The sequence below is a fragment of the Rutilus rutilus genome (genome assembly GCF_951802725.1).
Source record: "Rutilus rutilus genome assembly, chromosome: 19".
Taxonomy (NCBI): Eukaryota; Metazoa; Chordata; class Actinopteri; order Cypriniformes; family Leuciscidae; genus Rutilus; species Rutilus rutilus.
In genome coordinates this window covers 28,824,253-28,845,864 of record NC_140232.1, presented here as the reverse complement: position 1 = coordinate 28,845,864, position 21,612 = coordinate 28,824,253, and the positions used below count along the sequence as shown (strand labels likewise).

Below are 21,612 nucleotides of genomic sequence, written 5' to 3'. Positions count from 1 at the left end.
TTGAATTGTAGTCCAATTCTGAATAACTGAATGACTGAATAAATAGAGCAAACAGCATAGTCCATAATGGACCTCTGGCTGACCCCTGCAGAACTCCTACTAACTGTCAGTGTCTCATTCTTTCCAGCTGGCGTCTGGTGCAGTGTAACAGTCATCAACTCCATGTGAACTGGCCTCTTGAAACTCACCGCTAGTGAGCAGAGAGAGAATGAGAGGAGATGTTCAGACAGCTGGGACAGGCTCTTTCGCACCCTATTGGGCAGGGGATGCAAAGAGACAGGAAGGCCCTTCTGGTCTTAAGATCTGCATGCAGACGCCTGATTCAAGTTTACGGTCACCAGGGGCGAAGTGAGGGGGACAGAAATGTCAAGTGTAATACCAGTTTTTGGACTTTTGTCTAACTGACTGGTTTTCTTTTTTCCTATCTCTTACTTTTAATTGGCTAAGGAATCAAATACAGTGCTGAGCAATAACCAATTATTTGTAGTATATAGTTGCTATACTGTAATAAAGGCTATGTCGATTAGCACTGCATTAAACATACTTTATTGTTATGAGAAACAAACATAAACCATATATTGTCGCAAGTGTGCGTTTATTGTTTTTAGGTTTTATAAGTCAAAATGTTCCTGCTTTTTATTCAGCTACAGTGATAGATGGATGCCTTGTCCATATTAGAGATTTCCTGGAACATCACGAGTTATTACTTCTATGACTCCATTTTGGACTTTCTGCGAGAGAGTGCGCCAGAACTCCCACCACACACCAGCTTATTGGTATAAGGATTATTAGGAGGCCATGATGGACAGAGGCCAATGGGCAGATTTGGCCAGGATGCCAGGGTTACACCCCTACTCTTTCGAAGGACATCTTGGGATTTTTAATGACCACAGAGAGTCAGGACCTCGGTTGAATGTCTCATCCGAATGACGGTGCTTGTTACAGTATAGTGTCCCCGTCATTATACTGGGGCGTTAGGACCCACACAGACCACGGGGTGAGCGCCCCCTGCTGGCCTCAATAACACCTCCTCCAGCAGCAACCTAGTTTTCCCAGGAGTCTCCCATCCAGGTACTAACCAGGCTCAACCCTGCTACTTCAGTGGGAAACCAGTCTTGGGCTACAGGGTGATGTGGCTGCTGGTTATGAAACAGACATTGCATGAGAGTGTTCCATAATGTTCACATCACCTCGTTTTGGATAAGAATAAAACATCAGGTCATGCATAGACTATCTTGTCTCTTTGAATTTGAATCTAGATTTATTTACATTGGCTCCGAAAAAAAATGCAAAGTGCAAAACATATTGCTCCTTAAGCAATTTTAAAGTACAGTATTTAGCTATTTTTAATCTAAAACAGTAGCATGACTATAGTTTACTGCTTCAGATTATGATTAGCTTGTTGTTTCAATGTAGCTGTTACAAAGAAGCTTTGAAGGTATTTTTGTGTGCTTTTTAGAGCAGCCCGTGGAGCAGCATGAACATTCTTTAAAAATCTCTCTTTTTGTGTTCCAGAAAGAAACTATACTAAAAAATATTATAAAATATTATAAAAATGTACATTTTATTTAATTTAATTTTAAACATTTCAAATATTACATAAAAAAAAGAAAAAAGTATTTATTTATTTTGAGGTGAGTTACTATTCCTTTAAAAAAAACTGCATGCACATACCAGATCATAGTTTTCTGTGTCTCCACCCTGTGACCTTGTAATTGTATAAGCATCTGGTTTAAGTGAGGCTTCCCTGTAGTGCACGTGAAAATCATCCAGTAACTTGACCCGTGGCCACCCAATGATTTAACTGTGGAGCAGCTAGATAGCGCTGCTATTTTCAGCTAACTATTTGATCTCCGCTAATGGCCTTGATGAAGTTTTAATGGGCCTTTGCTGCGTGCTATTTTGAGACTTGTCGGACATTAAAAGTCCTTTTCGGAATTAATACAGAGCTGTGGCTTCAACAGGGCAGTGAGATCAGCCGACTCACCTCAAAGCAGAAATCCTGTCCCAGGATGCTGCTGTGCACAGGTTTGATGAGCACTTCCTCCTCCATGCTAAGATCTAGAGCTTCTACTGCACTGCTGGGGCTGAGCAACGATTCGTGAGACCGCGATTCCTTCAGCCTCGGCATCAGATGGGATCTACTGGAGCGAAACAGGAAGAGAGGAACACATGCATCAAGGTTTCTTACAAGCATCCAATAGAGTCAAACAGGCATTTGTAGTTTATTAGAAGTGAGATGCAATGTGAACTGAAACTAGTGAGCACAGCAGGAGCTGCTGACTTCTCACTGCTCAGCGGTTCTGCTGCATCGCACACAAAAGCCAAAGCTTCCAGGCCTCGTCACGGCATACAGTATCTGACGAAGATCCGAGGGGCGGCAGCCTGGGAAATGATGAGGCCATGAGCCATTTTCAGCAAGCTGTAATGAGCCATCAAAAAGTAGCGTCACTTAATTGGAAGTGAGGTGTCTCTCACATAGGAAATGGAAAACAAAATTTGCCCTCCAGGTGGCTGACCTTCACTCGGATGGAAATGTTTGAACGAAACCACCGAGGGCATGATGAGTTGACTAATACTGCCACAAAAATTAAAAAGGAAGTAGCACACATACACAAATTAAAAGGTGAAAAGGAAGTGTTTACTGGAAGTGTGACTTGTCTTCTCCATGTTTCCTTAGGAAAGAAAATGTCTTAATTGTTTCTTTTAGACAATAATGAGATTAGGAGAGAGAGCAAATGGAGCAAATGAAGTCTGCTGTCTGTGAGAGTTGCTGTGAGAGACTCACACCTAATCCTTCACCTTAATTTCTCATTTTCTTTTCTTCTTGGCCTGTTTTTGTATGACTCTGCTAAACCAATGAGCGTTTTGCTGTCCATTGATGGTCACGCCTTAATTTAGCCATTTCTAGTATTGCATTAGTATTCCATCCTTCTCATGAGCATTTCATAATTTCTGACTTTTCAGTGCGAGTAAAATCTCTTTTTTGGCTCATTTTACCTGTAAAAGAAAACCTGCTTAATAATTATGCACACCTGAATATAAGGTGTTTTTCACTTCCAGCCTTCCTTAACAATTATATATCACTTATAAATGATTAAATACAAAATTAATAGTAGTTATTAAGATTGATGTGGTTTGAAATTGGTCAAATGTGCTTGGATTTTTTTTTTAATCCTGCCAGTCCTGCCAATTACGGTTCAGTAGAGCCCAGAAAGGAGGAAAATGTTTTTTTTCAAATGAGTACTTAGATAATGAGTTAAGATAACAGATGATGGAATTACACAGCCTCAGAGACACTGCTGCCAACAGAAATCAAAGATGGCAGATCAAATTATAAGTTATGAAATTGTAAAACAAGTAAAAACTCCCTTGGAAAAATCTCAAAAAAAGGCCCATTTTGCTATCATGGTCCCTGACAGTCAGAACAGGGTGTAAAATAACAAGAAATATGGATTTTTTTTTTTTTTTCTGAAGAATGTACAGAGCATCAGTCAAGGACTAAAAAACTCATCTCAGTCAAATCTCACAGGAAGATGACCAGATTATCTTCCTGTTCCTCTGTTCATTTTTCCTGACATGTAATAGATAAGTCAAGCAAGTGCTTCTCTGGTCCTGTGTGCTTTTAAAAGTTTGACGAATGACACACTGCGGACTGTAGGCTGATATTAAAACTAATGTAATGTCCCTCTAGCGACTCTTGCCAGTGGTGTCAGCAAATCCACAAATGACCCGAGGCGAACATATGTTTGCTCCAAACACTGACTAAAATGACAAGGAAACCTACTTTTATGCATTGACAGAATGACCGATAAGTGCAACAAGGCTGGAAAAATATGTGCTTCATAACAAGAGAAATTTCTATAGACCCTATCATTATTTAATATACAAATGAAAAAATTATTGTATATTTATTTTAAGCGACTATAGCACAGGAAATAATGGACGGACGGATTGTTAAATGTTGCAAGCCTCAAACTTGCATCATCTACATGACCAGCACACTCCAATGAATGCTTTTGTGTAAACTGCTAAGCCACAGGCAGCTCCGAACAAGAAAGTAGGATTGTTATCAAAATGTTCTTTCTGGAACATTAATCACTGAAAATCATCTATTAGTAGGCATTCACACCATTAAATAATGCAAAGGTCAAGTAGACAGCTGCATGGGCACAAACTTGTTCTATTTGACCATGCATGGGCTCTTCTAATCAGAGAGAGCTAGTGATGACTCATGGGAAATGGCCTGTGGAGCAGTGATTTACACAAGTCGAGTTTGAAAAAAGAAATTGCTTCATTATATTAAAAATCTTTGTTTTCTTATCGGCTTAACATTCAAAGAGAGAACAAGTGAACAATGACAGAAAATCTCTTGTCGGGTTGTTTGCGCTTCTTTTAAGAAAACAAAAGGATGTTTGTATACACTGTTTGCACAATGGATTCAATAATGGATTCCTAACCCTAACCCTGGATTTAAAAAAGGAAATTACTAAACCTAACCCTACACACAACCCTCACAGAAAACATTCTGCATTTTTACATTTAAAAAAAAAAAAAAAACGTCATTGGGATGTTTTCCTCATGGAGACCAAAAAATGCCCAACAACGTAGGAAATACCTGAACCACACACACACACAAACATATTAGAACCTCATATTTGGACCGGACTGAATATGGAATTTATTTTGGGAACTGATACTGTATTGCTTTATTCAGCTTTATATCTACATCGTGATCAAAAATCAAAATAACCGCAAGGTATTCAGACAACAACAAAAATAACTCCGTTCCGAGAGCCCATTACAAAATAAAGAAAACTATTTGGCACGGCATGAAAATGAAACAACAAACTCTATTGCAGGTTACAGTCCAACATTCCAGCTAATCTGTTAATCCCAGCAAACCCCCGTGTTAGTAACAATCATTTTCACTAGAACCGCAGCCATCAAGATTATAGAAACAGGAAGAAGAAACATTTCCCAAACTTACTTTTTACTATTCTGATTCAGCATGGTCCCAGAGCAAAACAAAACAAGTCCAGAGGCTGCAAGAGAAGCGAGCCAGTGCAGTGATTATTCTTGATTTTTCTGCAAGATATCAGACGCCAAGGCTGGGAAACCGTGTTCACTGTACAGCGCTCTGCCTAAAGCATTCAGAGCGAGGGAGTGCCTTGGTCTCCGAGAACCCTAGGGAACAATCTGTTGCATCTTGAACACACCCAAATCCATTTTCAAGGATTTCTATTTAAAAAAAATACTGCTCTCGCTTTCAGAGCAGGGATTTTCCGATCGTTGCTGCAGTTCTTGTTGAGTTTACATTAAATATTAAGCTTTAAAAAGATATAAAGAATCATAATTCAATTATGAATTACATAATTAAAGGTTATAAAACCATAAGCAATCAGCAATTGAAAGTCTCCACTGTCTCACTGCACTAAAAATCCTTATAAAAATGATGCCACTAAACAGCCAATTATTAAAAAAGCACTTCCAAATAGGTTTCTTTTTAAGTATGTCTTCATGAGCTAATAATAAGGAAGGAGAGAAGGATAGACAGCAGCAGATTGTGGACTCCGCAGACCTCGCATGCTGTAATTAAATTCATGTTGTGGAGTGCAGCCTGCCGTCTGTGTCCTACAGTATATCTGTGGTTGACTGTGTACCGTGTACCCTGCCTCCGAAGGTTCCCACACTCCCCAACAGGAAGCAGTCCTCCCTCGAGATCTCTGCTCCAAATAGGAAACGACTGCCAAGGAAACCAGCAATACAAGCAAGATTTTTTAAGAGAATGACAATGGCTCAGTCAACCTGGCATACAGTGCTGTTTAATGGAAACTTCCCATACTTCCAATATCATTTATACCTCCAAAGGTCACACGCACATAAAATGCACTACTTTTCAAAAGTTTAGGGTCAATAAGGTTTTTTCTTTGAAAGGAATGAATACCTTTATTCAGCAAAGATGCATTAAATTGGGAAAAACATAAAAAATATTTCTATTTCAAATAAATGTGTGTATCATTTGGTGTTTACAATACCCTTATTTTTGAGGCTTAAATAATGAACAAGTTAAATTAATGAGGATTCTAACAGCTAAGATTTCAAAAGCTAAAATTTGTATTTATTTATTTATTTATTTGTTTGTTTGTTTTACATACTGAAGCCCAATTAAATGTGGTATGTTTTTTGGCTACATACTTGGAGTATACAATGACAAAGTATTCATATTATCCATTATCCCATAAGGGCAATAAATACACAAGGTACACATCAAAACAAAATAATAAAATAGCCTTATCAGCCAGCTCATGTAAAAAAAAAAAAAAAAAAACAATCCCACTAAACCACTCATTTTATAATCAGAAAAACATTTGGGAGCTCAATGAACAAAGTAATTATTCAGCATCCTATAATACCCTGGTACATATCTTATTACTGCATTTCAACAGCTGTGTTTGTGTTCACAGATGAATAGTTACATAATCTCAGCACTATCGATGGGGTCACTCCTAAAACCCACAAAGCCTCTTTTCAAAGAAGCGTATTTGGGTGATTCTTGGGGCATGGAATGTTTTTTTGTTTGTTTTTTTGGGGGAGAAAGTTGGAGATAAACAAAACAAGTGTCCTGGACGTTTATTTTAAAACATATAGTTTCTCTGTAGTATTATCGTTATAGTTGCGGTGTAGACTCTGCTATTCTTTTATATTTAGAACGATTTTTAGAACTATACATTTTTGTCCTTCATCATCCTTGATGCCAAATAACAAGACTTTTTTTTTTTTAAGTCAACACCAAGAATTTAGCCCATAAAAATGCATGTATACAAATATAAAATAATTACACCAATTTAAATAGTTTGGGATAAAATAGATCATATAACACCGCTGTCACATGTCACAAGTGTTGGGTGTAATGCATTACTATTTAATTACAGTAATTTAATTACTTTTTAAAAGTAGAGTATGGGATTAATTTGAATTTTTCTGTAATTTAATTACAGTTAGTTTTGATGTAATTGCACTAAATACTTATAGACTATAGAACAATTCTATGTAAAAACATTTTTACGATTTAACAAAAAAATTTACGTCTAATGTTTTTGACGAGCCTATATGTTTTTGTAATTGTAACCTTCTGCCTTTAAATTACTTTGGTCAGGTCAAGAAAAATGTATGCAATTTTATATAATTTATTTGAAAATTAAAAGAGCAGTTTCAAGTATATCCTTTTATAGTTCAGCTGATCAAGGTTGATATGGGATTTATAAAGTAAGAAGTAATAAGTAATGCAATACTTTTTTGGAGAGAGTAATTAGTACAGTGATCTAATTATTACATTGTCGAAGTTGTAGTTATTAACTAGTAATTAATGGCTTTTTTTAGAGTAACACTGCATGTCACTGCTTGACATTTCAGCTACTACATTTCTACCCAATTTTACCAACCCACAACCAGCAAGGTTTTTGATCAAGCAGAAATTACTGAAGCTCTAAAATGGTTGTGTAGAGGGAGGCAATTAAAATGGAATGGTATTTCTGCACTAACCATGGTGAGAATTAATCTGTTATGTGACAAGGTTTATGAAATAGTCATGAATTTTGAGGGTTCTTAAAAATCCTTTACACAACCTCTGATAATGGCTTTGAATTCATGCAAAGTGCCAAACCTCGCTCCTGGAACATGTAGAACATGATTATTTATTTTGTCCTCAGTATTGCACATTCACACTTCCTGATGGAAAAAAAATCAATGTGAATAACACGTTTTTCTAGTGCATAATCTGGTTATACACCTAAAGTGTTACTTAAAAAATGTTGTACATTTGATTATTAACTTACATTTTCTATGTACGGGATATATCGTACAGGAAATCGTAAAATGTATTTATAGTTTTGACTCTTAATTGGATGAGCCATTATAAAATGCAGACAAATACAAATCTGTGAGCTCACATTCTACATGTATTTAATGCACAAAATCTACATCTCTAGTGCCTCAGTGGTTTAGAGCAGCAAATGCATCATTTTCTGCAACAACTGTGGTGGTAAAAGGGCGATTCTGAATGGGTAAAATAATCTATATCAAATTACATTATTTGCAACAGTTTATCTGATACTAATACATTTTTATCATGTTTATCATTTATCGTTCTTTTACTAAAAAAATAGAGACTGCGGAGTAAAGCAAAATTGAATAAAGCAAATTTGAACAACAGTCAGTTATACAGTTTAGTGGTCATTATGCAGTCAAATGCTGCAACTGACCAATCAGGTTGTGATACACATACTATGCTTATACCATAAATACTGTTGCAATGCTTTTTAACTTTTCAAACAATTTTAAGTTAATTTGTGATCACAAACGCATCTAAAACAGTTTCATGAAATAAATGAGACAGAATGTTTTATGCCAAATTCCTATGCATACATATTTAATTACAGTACATATCTAATGAGAAAAATGACGTACGATGTGTCCAGCAGTGTGTGTATAGACAACATGTTTATAGACTGAATTAATTCATTTGTTTGCCAATAAACGTTTGGATTAATCACTGTAGTAATCGAAAAAAATACTCTCATTATGTATAATAAATACTACACAGATTCATGACATATTCTCAGTCTGCACCAAGAAGTTTCACAATAACACACTCTCGTAAATACACACCTACACTAAATCACTAAATAAACTGCAAATATCTATATGCTGCCATAGCATCTCGACGAACATACATCATCAGATTCGCCCATCCAACATAGAGAATGCTGGGATGCCAAACAGCACGTGTCGCCACCCAGTAACAGGGTGGAATAACGGATCTCATTATATCAATACACAACCTGACAGTGCCATTAAATGAAAAAAACATTACCACAAGCACCTCTACAGCCACCTGACCGCAGGGTATGGCGTGTATTCCTCACCCAGCATGTGTTTTTCAACATCTGCTCCCACACAAAGGACAGAACGGAGTCAAAAGCCCATGATCCGTTCATAGGGACTGAACACCTCAGTTACCGGCCACAATCCCAGCTGACCGCAGCAGCGCGCTGTTTACCATCGATTACTGCCCTGATAATGCCGACAAAGGCTGAGGGAGCTCTGTGACTCGTCCCTCGTCTCTCTCTCTCGCCCTCTTTCATTCTTTCAGCATGGAAGCTCTGTAATGAGATGCCATTCAAGCACAATGCAGCGCTCCCGTAGCACACTCCATCCGCCAAGATCTGGATCTACAGCGTGCCTGTCAGAACCACAGGGATTCTATGGACTACTCACCGGGCATGCCGTCAAGATCCCCGGTCCCCTGGCGACGAAGACAAGGATGAGGAAGGCTGCTCACAGCTCCATTTTGCTACCTCTGCTGCGGCTCAGAGCCACTGGGAACAGCGGACACACACAGCCGGCTCACACACACAATCTCACTACCCCGCCTCTCTCCTCTCGCTCTGGCCTCCTTGATTTAACTGTCACACTCTCACAGAGGAGCTGCTGTAAACCCCCCACTCATATTTAAAGTGGGCCACAGATCCTTTGACAGACTGTGGGCTGTGCCGATCCCTCTCTCCCTCTCTCTCTCTCGTTGTGTCGGCTGGACTGCTGCTGTGTGCAACGGAAGCAGGCTGAACAGTGAGAGCTGGCCCTGCCCCCTTCCCTCAGTGAGTGTGTGTGTGTGTATGTGTGTGTGGCCTTTGTCCTCTGGCTTTTGTGATATACTGGCTTCTTCCCTGAACTGGGAAAAGTCCCAGAACATCCAAAAGTAAAGACAATATTGCCATGCAGAATGCATGTTTGCTGGAAGTTAATGGCTGTTTGGGAACGTGGGTGGGTGTATGTATGCTCAGTAAACCTTGACCTGAGTAGCGTTTGCTTAAAACAATTATAGCCTGCTTTTAGACAGGCAGTATTGCTCATTCTTAGGGTAAGGGCAGGGGTTCTCAAGTTTGCTGTTTAGTTTTTTTGGTCCACACTCTGCAAGTTTCTTATGTTTTAAAATTGTGGTGACCCCACTCCCACATAACAGAATCAAACTACTCTCTTCATTTTACAGGCAAATTACACACCTACGAATACCAATATATTTCACTATTTAGTCAGTTTCATTATATTAACTGTCTCGCTCATGCACCATGAGCTCTCTGTTTTAAGATGCTAAAAATGCATTTAGCAGCAAGACTAAGGAGAGACTATTCACCCCTGGTGAATAGCAAAATTAAAAAATAATAGATATCACCGAACTTCTACAGCTGATTGATTATATTAAGAATAGCAAAAAATTATTTTGTATTACAAGCATTCTGAAATGTGTCTAAATATGCAAATGATGCATTATCTAAACACTCCTGTAAAAACTTTCATAATATAATGGTGTATAAGTGCTGCTAAAGTGGAGATTTCTTGTTCAGTGCATGAGAAAAAAAAACACATTTTAAGAAAGCAGCCTTTAAAGAGATGTATTGTAATTACAATCTACAGACAGAAATAGATACCGTGCAATAAAATAAACATAAAAAAAGTGTATTTTGATGTTTTCTTCCCACTTCCCACACACATGTAAAGTCACAAAGCCATACATCTCACAATTGACCAGTGCAAGTTTTTTGCCTGTAGTGTCTTGCATTGAGTTTAAAATGTTTTGTTTAAAACATGCTACAATTTGAAATTAATCTATGAATTAGTTGTGAACATGATTTGATCAATTATGAGATAATTTTATCGGGCTTAGTGTTCAACCCACACAAATTTTGTGATTAATACTCTCTATTAAGAAAATGCAGTTTAAGCCATAATTTGATGAACAACAAGAAGAGGAAGAGGGCTGACACACCACAGCCTACAGCACGTCACTTAAAACTATTAGTGTTATGAGCTTACAATGGTGATTGAATTTAGGCATTGCTGATCCAAACAAAAAAAAACAAAAAAAGGAAAAAGAAGATTAATTAGCAATATACAGTGAGGAATGAGACCACATTGAAAATGTGCAATTCAAATCTATTTTATACCTGGCAATAAACAAAAGATGTTTAAGGATTTTGAAAAAATTTAAGCCAACCAACTTTAGTATGTAAAACTAATCAATACATATATATACACACACATACTCATACATATACACATACATATACATATATATATATATACATATATATATATAAAAATTTGCTTGTGGATTTTTTTTTTTTTTTTTTTGTGTGTTGTAAATATAATTTATTCTGAAACAATATTCTCATCAGTGTTCATTCAGCTTTGATATATTTAAATCTCCATATTGTAATATTTGCACCTTTAAAGGGCATCCCCCAACCCTCCATTGACTCCATTTTAGAACAGACTGTATCATCTGAAGGTCCATTCAGATGTAAAGATTTGCATCCATTAAACATGTTCATAAATACATGTTAATCAATGCATTGTATTATAGCGACTTAAGGTCCACTCTTTAGCTGAACATCTCTAAGGCTAAGGCTTTTAAAAAGTTTTTCTAGGTAGAGAAACCAAAGTGAGTTCCATGTCCTTCAGATCCGAAACAATGAGGTCATGTCTTTGTTCCACAGAGTGTGACAGAAGTGTGATGTGACAGTATCCGTGCCTAGTGGGTGCAGGTCGCAGACTATAGACACATTCAGGAATACAATTCATCGGGCGACACAATATTCACGCACTAAAACAGAGGACCTGCAGCACGGGAGAGAGGTATTTCATATCACCAGCTCGGCTCTCCTCCAAACTCAACCTTTAAAATAATGTATCGAATGTGCGTGAGTCACTCGGCAGACAAATTAATGACATATGTTCTCGCCATTCTCCACCACGCACAGCTTTCCTCTACAGCAAGCCTGTGATTCATTTTCCAGTGTCATGTGTGTGTAGGTGTTTGCGAGACAGCTAAGAGCAATTGCTTGTCATCTTGCAGCCTCACCTAATGGTCCCGCACCTGTCTTATGGAGTTGTGGAAGTCTTTTAATATTAATTCGTATTCCTCAGAAAGGATTCCTCAAATGTAAGCTCCCTGGAGCATTTAAGCAGAATGAAGATTGCAATAACAGGGCCTGACTTCCCAACTGGCCTCTTGGATTGTCAACAGAGTGAAAATAATCATGAATGCAATGATGCAGATGTGGCTTGCTGCCTCTCATTTCTGTCATGTAGCCGCTCTGCTAGCTATCATTATAAACGGTAAAGGAGATCTGGTGAATGCATGTTATGTGAATAGAAATGGGTCATGACGGTTAAAAACTCACACAGTTGAAGTAAAATCTACGTTTCTATTATGATTTACTCATCCTCATGTCATTCCAAACCAATGATTTTCTTTCTTCCATGGAGCACAAATGGAGAAATGTTCTCCAAAAGAGCTCCAACATGACAAAAAACACTATAAAAGTATTCTAAGACAATCTATATTCCAAACATGATGCGTTACATCTAAAGGCACCATATTTGAAAGGACGCAGTTTTTAGTGAAAAGCGACTTGATAGCGTCCAATCTATGTCACCAAAAAAAAACCCAAAGCTATCTTCAGAAGACTTGAAAACAGCGAAAGAGTACGGACTACTTTTATACATTGTTATTTTGGAGCCCATTCGCTTTCAATAGGGCTGCACTATATGGGGGAAAAAAAATCTAATTCTGATTTACTTATTTATGTTTTTAAAAAGCTTCAGGTTTGCTGTTCTTGTTTTGTAAGGCTGTGCAATTATGCCCAATATGACTATAACAAGTAACATTTCTTATTTTATTTTGTAATTATGATAATAATTATAATAAAATATTATAAAGTCTATTATTAGTAGTAGTATTAAAGGTATAGTGGAGGATCTTTCCGAATTTTAGATAAGACCCGCCCTCTCCACTTTTTGAATAAGTTTGATTGATTCACCAGAATGATTGACAATTAGGAGGACCAATAGTATAGGTGATCCACCCGGAAGTAAAAAATCCTCCGCTATACCTTTAAATAAAATATTAAACAAAAGAAAAAAATTCCTATTGTAATATTTCACTGTATGATAAATACAGTATTTGAGAAAAAAAAAATACACATATTTATACGGTTTATAAGCACTTTGGGAAGATGGTGAGTGCATGTTGCTTTCTCAAATGCACACTATACATGACCCAAACTCAGAGCAAATGCAGAGATGAATTCTTGTGAATTCATGTGAAGCAGCATTGGAAACCAGGAACATGAGCTGCTTTTGTGTAAAAAACAAACAAACAAAAAAACACAGTGCCAGGCCTCACTATGAAACATGCAGCGCACATATTTATGTAATTAAATTGCAGCCTTTGCGGTCTGATAATCGTTCTAAGCCATATCGCAATTTCAGCTTTATTTTGATTAATCATGCATCTCTAATGTAATATTATGGAAAAGCAGCCAATACTTTATTTTGCGTTCCACAGAAGAATCAAAAGTCGAACAAATTTGTTACAACACGAATTTTCTAATTTTCTAAACTACTCTTCTAACTAACCACAGACTGTAGCAGAACGCAGGAAGTCCTTTTACTCTGTTAGCTCAGTCTGTGACCTCTAACATTCCCCTCAGTGTTGTTAACATTCTCCTCCTGTCTCTTCCGGCTCCATTAGCTACAACTACAGACCACTGAACACATGCAGAACCATAAATCCGCCCCCATATTTCCCTTTTTTATTATTTGTTGCCTTAGAGGCTGAAAATATGACGCATCATATTGACCTAGTTTTCCAGTAACTATGCTAACATCCCGCTAGGGCAACATAACTGCAAAACGTGTTAATTACGGAGGTGCAGGTTGACATTGTTAAGGGTGTAATGCAGTTGCAACAAAGCCTACTCTCGCAAAAGGGTCATACGGTATCCGTCAATTCGAAACGCTGCACTTAAGGTAACAGCCCACAAAAGGTACACACACTCGGAGTTAGAGATGATGTGCATTCATTAATGTGCATGTAAAGCGAGAAAAGCAGAATGGCTTATTGAATCGTACTTAATATTTATCTTTGTTACTATGGCAACTCTAGAGGGTAAGATTAGCTTTTATACCCAGCGACTGACTGCTTTCATAACTGGAGCAATTTCGCCTGCAAGTTGTTGACACAAATTACCTTGTCATTAAATGATGATGATTGCTTAGATGTTTTGGGGGGACAACAACACAAAATTGCGTATACTGTCTACACCATGGTGCACATCTCAGTAAGACCGGATAATAACAAAGTGTCACAAATAAAAGCCTAACTCGCAAGGGCATAAGATCAAATGCAAATGCAAAAGAAGGCTGTAACAAAGGAGACAAAAAACCTGTCTGAGAGTCTCAACAAGAGTGAAACGCACTAAAAGAAATGCCAATTTTGTGTGTCTCTGTGTGTGTGGTAATAACAAAAAAAAAAAAAAAAAAAAACCTGTAGTGCCGTAGATAGAACATAAAAACCACTGCAGTGGCCTAGCAGAACTGCTGGTTGAAAGATTACTGCGTATATAGCAAAGGCTTATCTGATAAATTGATTTGTCATTGATCCCTGAACTCGAGTGAATCTGCCAGACACAGTTACACACTTAGGCCTGTTTCACACAGCACAACTGCAAGTTCGCATTGTGCTTTGTGCTTCTTTTAACAGGGATCTAAACAGAAAATAACAGTAATATTAAATATGTAAGGAGTAATTGACTCCGGGCTGTTGAATTATTAGAAAAATAATGCACACAAGAGTGCGGCCACGACACGAAGCAGAGATTATTTTTGCATTATTTTTCAATAATTAAAATCACCCAGAGTTAATTATTCTGCTTGTACTATGGTTACCACACCTCAAAACATTCTTCAGATCATGTATTTTAAGATACTTGTCAGGTTTTTGTCCTTAAAACGCTCTTGTGTGAAGGACTCATTTCTTACGCTTCTCATCCCAAGCCTCTGTTGCTAATTTCAAAATGGCATTTTAGAGCTGGCGGAGGCTTGAGCAGTCTAATTCAGTTCTTAATGCAGTTAGAGAGAGAGAGAGAGAGAGAGATGTATATATATTTTTAATGTATGTATATGTCTCTCAACAGTGTTTGGCAGCAGCGTCTCTAATAGCGAAACTGTGCTCCAAGAACAACTCCGTTATTACATTGCTAGTGACATGTCTTGTAGCTTTTAAGTTGCTAAACTATTTTACTGATAAAATCGGCATAGCAGCGCTGACAACATGTTTCTGTGCGAGTGTGTGTGAGAGTGTGCGAGTACTGTTGTGTGTGCGTTTGAGTGGGAGAAAGAGAGTGTGTGCTTTCCATACATAATAAAACATAATTTTGTGGCAAAAACATGGAAATAATTTGTCTATATTAATTTGCTTTGCTTGTGTCATTGTGGGTTTTGGTTCTTTTGTTGTTGTAGTCTGTAAGGACCTTCGAAATAACTGAAATCATTTGGCGAAGTGATATGGAACTGTTTAGTGATGCCTGGAACTACTTTAGCCGTGCGTTTCCCCGAAAATAATTGCACACCTTCGTTCGTCAACTAATCAGATTCAACAGCACCGTAGTATAACTCCCTCTGATAATGGTCATAAATTATAATATAATAGATTATTATAAATTATAACATTGAGTAGAGCTATTCATAATTATTACGATCTTATAAAGTGATATCCTTTACATGAAAAGAAATGCATAGAAACTTAAAAGGAAAAAAAATGAATAGTTTATTAATGCTTAATTAAAACATTTCTAAAGATTTTAAAAGATACATTAAATTAAGTAACAAATTAGTGAGATAGGTCTGAACTGCACATGTAGCTATGCATATGCCATATTATGCCATTTATTAAAAGCTGTAACTCTTTCCCTCCAACTCTTTTTTTTTGCCATCCAGCGCCAGGATAAAAAAAAAAAAAGTTTCACATAATTTCATGGCACCCAGGATATTTTGTTGTATGAATATCTGAATATACAATATATCAAAAGAAAAAAAAACATTTTATTCTAGCTTCATGCATTCTTTTTCTATCAACACTTAATGCATTGAACATTTTGAACAAAAAGCTGAGAAAAATTTATTTTTGGCAAAGACTACATCCAGATCGAATTTGTAACGATGATCAAAACACAGATGGAGTAGATCGAGTCAATCACCAAACCAAAGCTTCACAGTTCTTTCTCCCTTTGTGGGTTCGACACTTCATTCGGTAACGTTAGGCAGTTTTGATTGATATGCTGTTTAATGATCGCGTTAGTTTACATATGGGGAAGCAATGCTTCTATTTTCACCTGTGTTTTGATCCAGAAATCCTATACTCTTTCAGAAAATGCAAAATAGCGCCCCCTACCGTATAAAAGTGAAAACATGGATTGCCTGAAAAGTCCTTCAATGGCAGGATAGCGTTGGGTCATAAATGATGGAAAATTCTGTCAACGGCAGGGAAAGAGTTAATATGGGTGCTAAAACCTACCTTAGTTTGAACTCACTCAAATGCTGCCAAATGAGTAGACATTTATATTCAACTGACAATTCGCGCTGAATTTCTATTTAAAAAAACAACAACAACAACTTGACTGACAATTTCTGCCTCCTATTTGTTTGTTTTTGTTGTTTTTATATCTGACATACCTCGTGTAAAATATTCTTGGCAATTATGAAGCAAGCGTGATCTGCATGATACAGGCGGTTGGAAAATTCCAGAAGATGGTGGGCTGTCGGGGCGGGATCTGTGGGATGCTGAGTCTGAAGCCTCATCTCAACCACCGCACAATGCACAGAAAGAATCAGGTGACAGAAATGACAGCTCCTCTCGGATCTGAGCGTGAATTAGAAAGACATTTCTTCTTAAGAGCAAATCAATTTGCTCAGGTCATGGTCATTGCAAAAAGAGCCATTACAAGAGCTAAACAGCCTTCTCTGCTGTCAAAATGACAGTGCAGAGCTCTTTTAAGATGTAAACTGCACATCTATCTATTCAGTTTTATCCTCAATTGCACAATCACACTTATGCAAACTGTTTTGCATGAAGTAGTACAAGAAATATCACAAAATCTGAAGATTATCACTGTAATTCCTAATTGAATTTACTTTGTTGGCTCAACCCAAAAATGTTAACACAATTACACAATTTACACAGCGAACAATCACAGCTATGTAGGCATTGAGTACAAGACTCATTGCTTTAGTTTGCTTTCATTTGATGTACTGTCTTTACAATAATTAAAGGAACATTCCAGGTTCAAATTATAAGCTTTATCGAAAGCATATGTCAATTACCACTTAGATTATTTTGACCTGTCCCCCTCAGCTTGTAAAAATGACAGGTCTATGCTGATAATTAAAGTCTAGGGAAGCAAGACAGAGAGTTTAAAAGCAGAAATATGAAGCTCATATTTTTCTTAAAGAACCCTTATTAAATCTTAGATGCAAAAATATGAGTTGTAAAGTTTCTAAATTATCTTCTGGGTACTAAAAAAAAGGTAGCCTGGGAAAACCAAGACAACTTCCGGCAAATTTAGATTTGCTCTGCAAGTAGTCTGGCAAAGAGCTCATTCAAGCCCATTTCTAATCTGTCGAAATCGCGGCACCAATCAGAAACGTTGAGGCGGGCTTTACACAATGACGATCGCTCTGATTGGTTTTAGGTCTATCCAATTGCGCCCAGAGGCATTCGAGCGACGTCCGTTGGTGAAGCGCACCAACTTTTAAATGCATTATTATATTCAAATTGCAAACACATGAGGACAGTCTCCATGAAAGACCCACTGGCAGATGAACGTGCTACTGCATTTCTCTCCAAAACGGTAGGGAATTAAATTAGATTTAATAGAGGATTTTAACTCTGACAAGATGATTGACAGGGCAGTTTACATGACAGAATGCACGCGACAGATCCGTCCGATAAAGATGACGAAGTAGTATGTCCCAAAGCTTGCCTACTTTTTTGCTACACATTCAAAAGTAAATACCTTTTCTTCACAAAAAGAGTGCATACTTTTATGGCGTAGTGTAACTTAGGCGAATTGGGACGCAGCATATGGCTTTACACGACGACGATCGCTCTGATTGGTTTTAGGTCTATCCAATTGCGCCCAGAGGCATTTGAGCGACGTCCGTTGGTGACGCCCCTTTGGAAATGAATTATTAATGAAGCTTTGCCAGACCATAACTCAGTTACTACTGAGAATGGTCTGGTTTTAACCAGGCTAAAAAAAAGGAACTCAAAGATTGCATTTAACTTTACACAGACACAGCTACATTGATCTAAAAGTCTCACATGTGGTTAGATAAAAAAAAAATACATTCACAGACAACGACCATTCATTAGAGTCATTCGTGATTCGGACTACACTTGATTTGTATGCGTTTTATTCACTAAACAGATTCGGTTCATAACAGTCATTAATTTGGGGATAGGACTGTGATCTATATGATTCACAGTCCTATCTGTGTCTATGATTCACTAAAAATGGGTCACAACAAGAGTTATTTATTCGGGAATATCACTGGTCACGATGTATATTGTGTTGTTGCAGCAATGACACAATTGCGCACTGCAGGATTGTATTTCAGTATAGTATTTCGTCTGCATTGGTGGAAGAATGCACATGCGAGAATCATTAACAGAACCGAGCCCCATTTGATTCAAGTACTTAAAAATATTCCGGAACAATATATACCCACTTTCCAACCCTAGTTAACATGTATTCGGTGAAGTCTTGTTTTGAAACGGATTAAACTCACATATTTTAATGTTTATCCTTGTGCAATATCAGTGGCGCATCAAATTTATTTCCTGAGACAATCACCAGCATGTCACATAGCTGTCAATGCAGCTTAACTTGTATTGACCCCAGAAAATTCAACACATACTTCCTGCTATACTGTGTTGAATTTAAATTTAGAAGTGATTCAGCTGGAAACTGTTTTATCAAGAAGGTTATTCTGTCCTTTGAGCTCAAGCATTACTTTACATCATAACAGTGAGATTTGGTGATTCCTCAGAATAAAGATTTGTGGGATAGAGAGGTCATCGTCCTTGCCCGTGAAGATGTCAAACACAGCCCTGCTTACAAGAATTGCATTACTATACATCATCCGCAGGCTCGATCTATATAATATACCATGTCAAGCATTCAAAATGAGAGGGAAATGAAGACAAGGAGGGAAATGTTGCCAGTGTCATTGAACTGCTGGGTCAAAGAGAAAGCTGAATTGATGGTCACGTTTTGTTTCAAGAAATAATGTCAAAAATATTCAATGATATAAATCAGGCTGATATAAATAAATGGACAATATTTAAATAATATTTTTTTAAATGAAACACAAAAAACTAAAAATTTAAATTGAATGTAGGGATTATAAATGTACTATATTTGGAAAAAGGATATTAATTTTGAGATTTGCAAAAAAAATAATAATAACTGAACAGTGTTAAATTATTAGCATTTTTAAATATTAACTTCTTATTAATTAGTGAAAGATGAAGGCAAATGCGATCTAAATGTAAAAACAGGTCACAAATACTGACCAAAACAATATATTTAAAAAGAATCGTCACACTTTACAATAAGCTTACAACTTTTGATTTTAATAATGTATTAGTAAATGATGAAATTAACATTAATTAACTAAGATTATTACAGACTTTAGAAGTATTTTCATTGTTAGTTCATGTTATGTCGTTAACTAATGTCAACAAATGAAACCTTATTGTAAAGTGTTACAATAAGAAAAACTACAATAACCGATATGGAACTAATATATTGTGCATCCCTTGATGAAAAAAGAAGAAAGAAACATACAGGTTTGGAACATCATGAAGGAGTGTGTACACGGACAGAATATCTTATTTTTGGGGGAAACTGTTCCTTTACCCATGTAATCCACTGATCTCTTATTAAACATTGCAATAAACTATATATAGATAGATAGATAGAGAGAGAGAGAGAGAGAGAGAGAGAGAGAGAGAGAGAGAGAGAGAGAGAGAGAGAGAGAGAGAGAAAAATAGAAGCTCAATTGTGTAGGTGAGCATAAAAATCTTGAGAAAGGAAAGCGATGCGGCTGGTAAGATTTTACCATCAACAAAATATTCACAGTCCTTAGAGCTTCGGAATTTGTAAAAGGTTTTATGACCACACTAAAGCTAAATGAAGCACTGAGCCATGGTAAATAAGCTGCAAAGCTTGCTCAGTTTGCTATTAAATGCAGACCTTGAGAGATAAAACCTTCATCTCATGTGAAAAAAATACATAATCAGTTCAATAACCAGTAAAAGTCCTTGGCCAACCATAGAAATGCTCTGAATGTGCACGACAATCCTATTCATAGCTGATATTTGAGGTTGTTGGAGGGTCAAAAGCAGAAATATGGAGCAGGTTTTAGTGGGGTAGAGACAGTAGAAACCAATAAAAACAGAGGTGGGGGGATAGAAAGCCTGTCAGATAGATGGAGTACCGTGGGGGAAGACAGGGCTGAGACGGAGACAAAATGAGAGGGACAGACGGACTGAAGGAAGAGAGGATGTGCAGCTCTGCCGTGGGTGTTTTTCTGTGTGGAATGCAGGTTTGAATTTAATGAGGCTAATCCATTATGGGCAGACTGCCACAGCCCTCACATCACACATGTCTTTAAACCAAACCCAACCACCATCCTGCACCCGCGCACTGCACCCTTCCCCCATCTCCTGGGACGCCACATGAGGGACAGTGCCTTCCAGTGTGCCTTTAATCAATACGAGTCAATAGTGACAACTTGCTCATGTATTATTAAAGAGGTCGGCTTTTCATAAAGAGGTCGACATGTTCCGTTAGAATGAACTAAAAGTTTCATATCATTATATTTTTTGCAATAGCTGTTGGTAAAGGCTATTTATTTGAATCAACAGTCAGGTAGGGGCAAAGCTGTCAGATCATTTTTTATAAATGTTGTAATTTTATACAATTATGAATTCATTACCCCAAACAATAGTTTAAAATTGTTGTACATTACAACTGACAGTTTTGCATTTCCTACATAACTGTTTTTCTGTAAATTCAGCTGATATAATTAATAGAATAGAACATGTCCCTCTATTGGGCCAACATGTCTTAAAGAGACAGTATCTTTTTTCTGCAGTCGACAACAGTAGAAATTTGCTTTATGTTTATATTAGACTACTATACAGTAGAGGACTTTAGGTTTGTCACTACTAGATATTGACTTTCAAAAAATTTAATTCTCAGAAATATTCACTGGAGTGAAGTGTGACAACTAGCCCCGATCTCCCCCTATTGGAATACATGACTGCTATTTTAGTTTTCTGCAGATTTAAAAAAAAAAAAAAACACATACATCTATTCAAAGTTTTCATTTGGAATGTGCAATCTTTCAGAGAGTTTGCATCTTCAGTCCATTGCAAAAATGTTTCCTGACGGATGTCAGAATGGCTTTCTACAGATGTTTTTCCGACACTTTTGATCTCAAATCCTTTTTTAAATGTTTATCAGATGTTTGTGCACAAATATGGTGCTTAAAATAGATTTTACACACCGTTTTGTGACCGTGATACGATCTGCGGTGGAATTCACAGGTCACTAAATAAACAAACCAACATAACAGCTTCTGATTACTGCATTCGTCTACAGAAGAAAGACAAAGACCCCCCACGCCCCGGCCCGCCCT

General features: G+C 37.2%; 1 protein-coding gene across 10 annotated transcripts in view; it reads right to left on the bottom strand.

The window, feature by feature from the left end:
- dab2ipa (DAB2 interacting protein a) overlaps positions 1-21,612 on the bottom strand; it is a 106,014-nt gene that overhangs the window by 27,597 nt on the left and 56,805 nt on the right. For 3 of the 10 annotated variants that reach the window (XM_084390072.1, XM_084390075.1, XM_084390073.1), the window contains one exon: positions 1,988-2,141. In XM_084390072.1, the coding sequence (XP_084246198.1) occupies positions 1,988-2,141 (154 nt within the window). Of the gene's footprint in view, positions 1-1,987; positions 2,423-4,990; positions 5,662-9,279; positions 9,600-21,612 lie in introns of those variants that run through there. The other 7 variants (XM_084390070.1, XM_084390074.1, XM_084390079.1 and 4 more) reach the window with 6 other exon arrangements.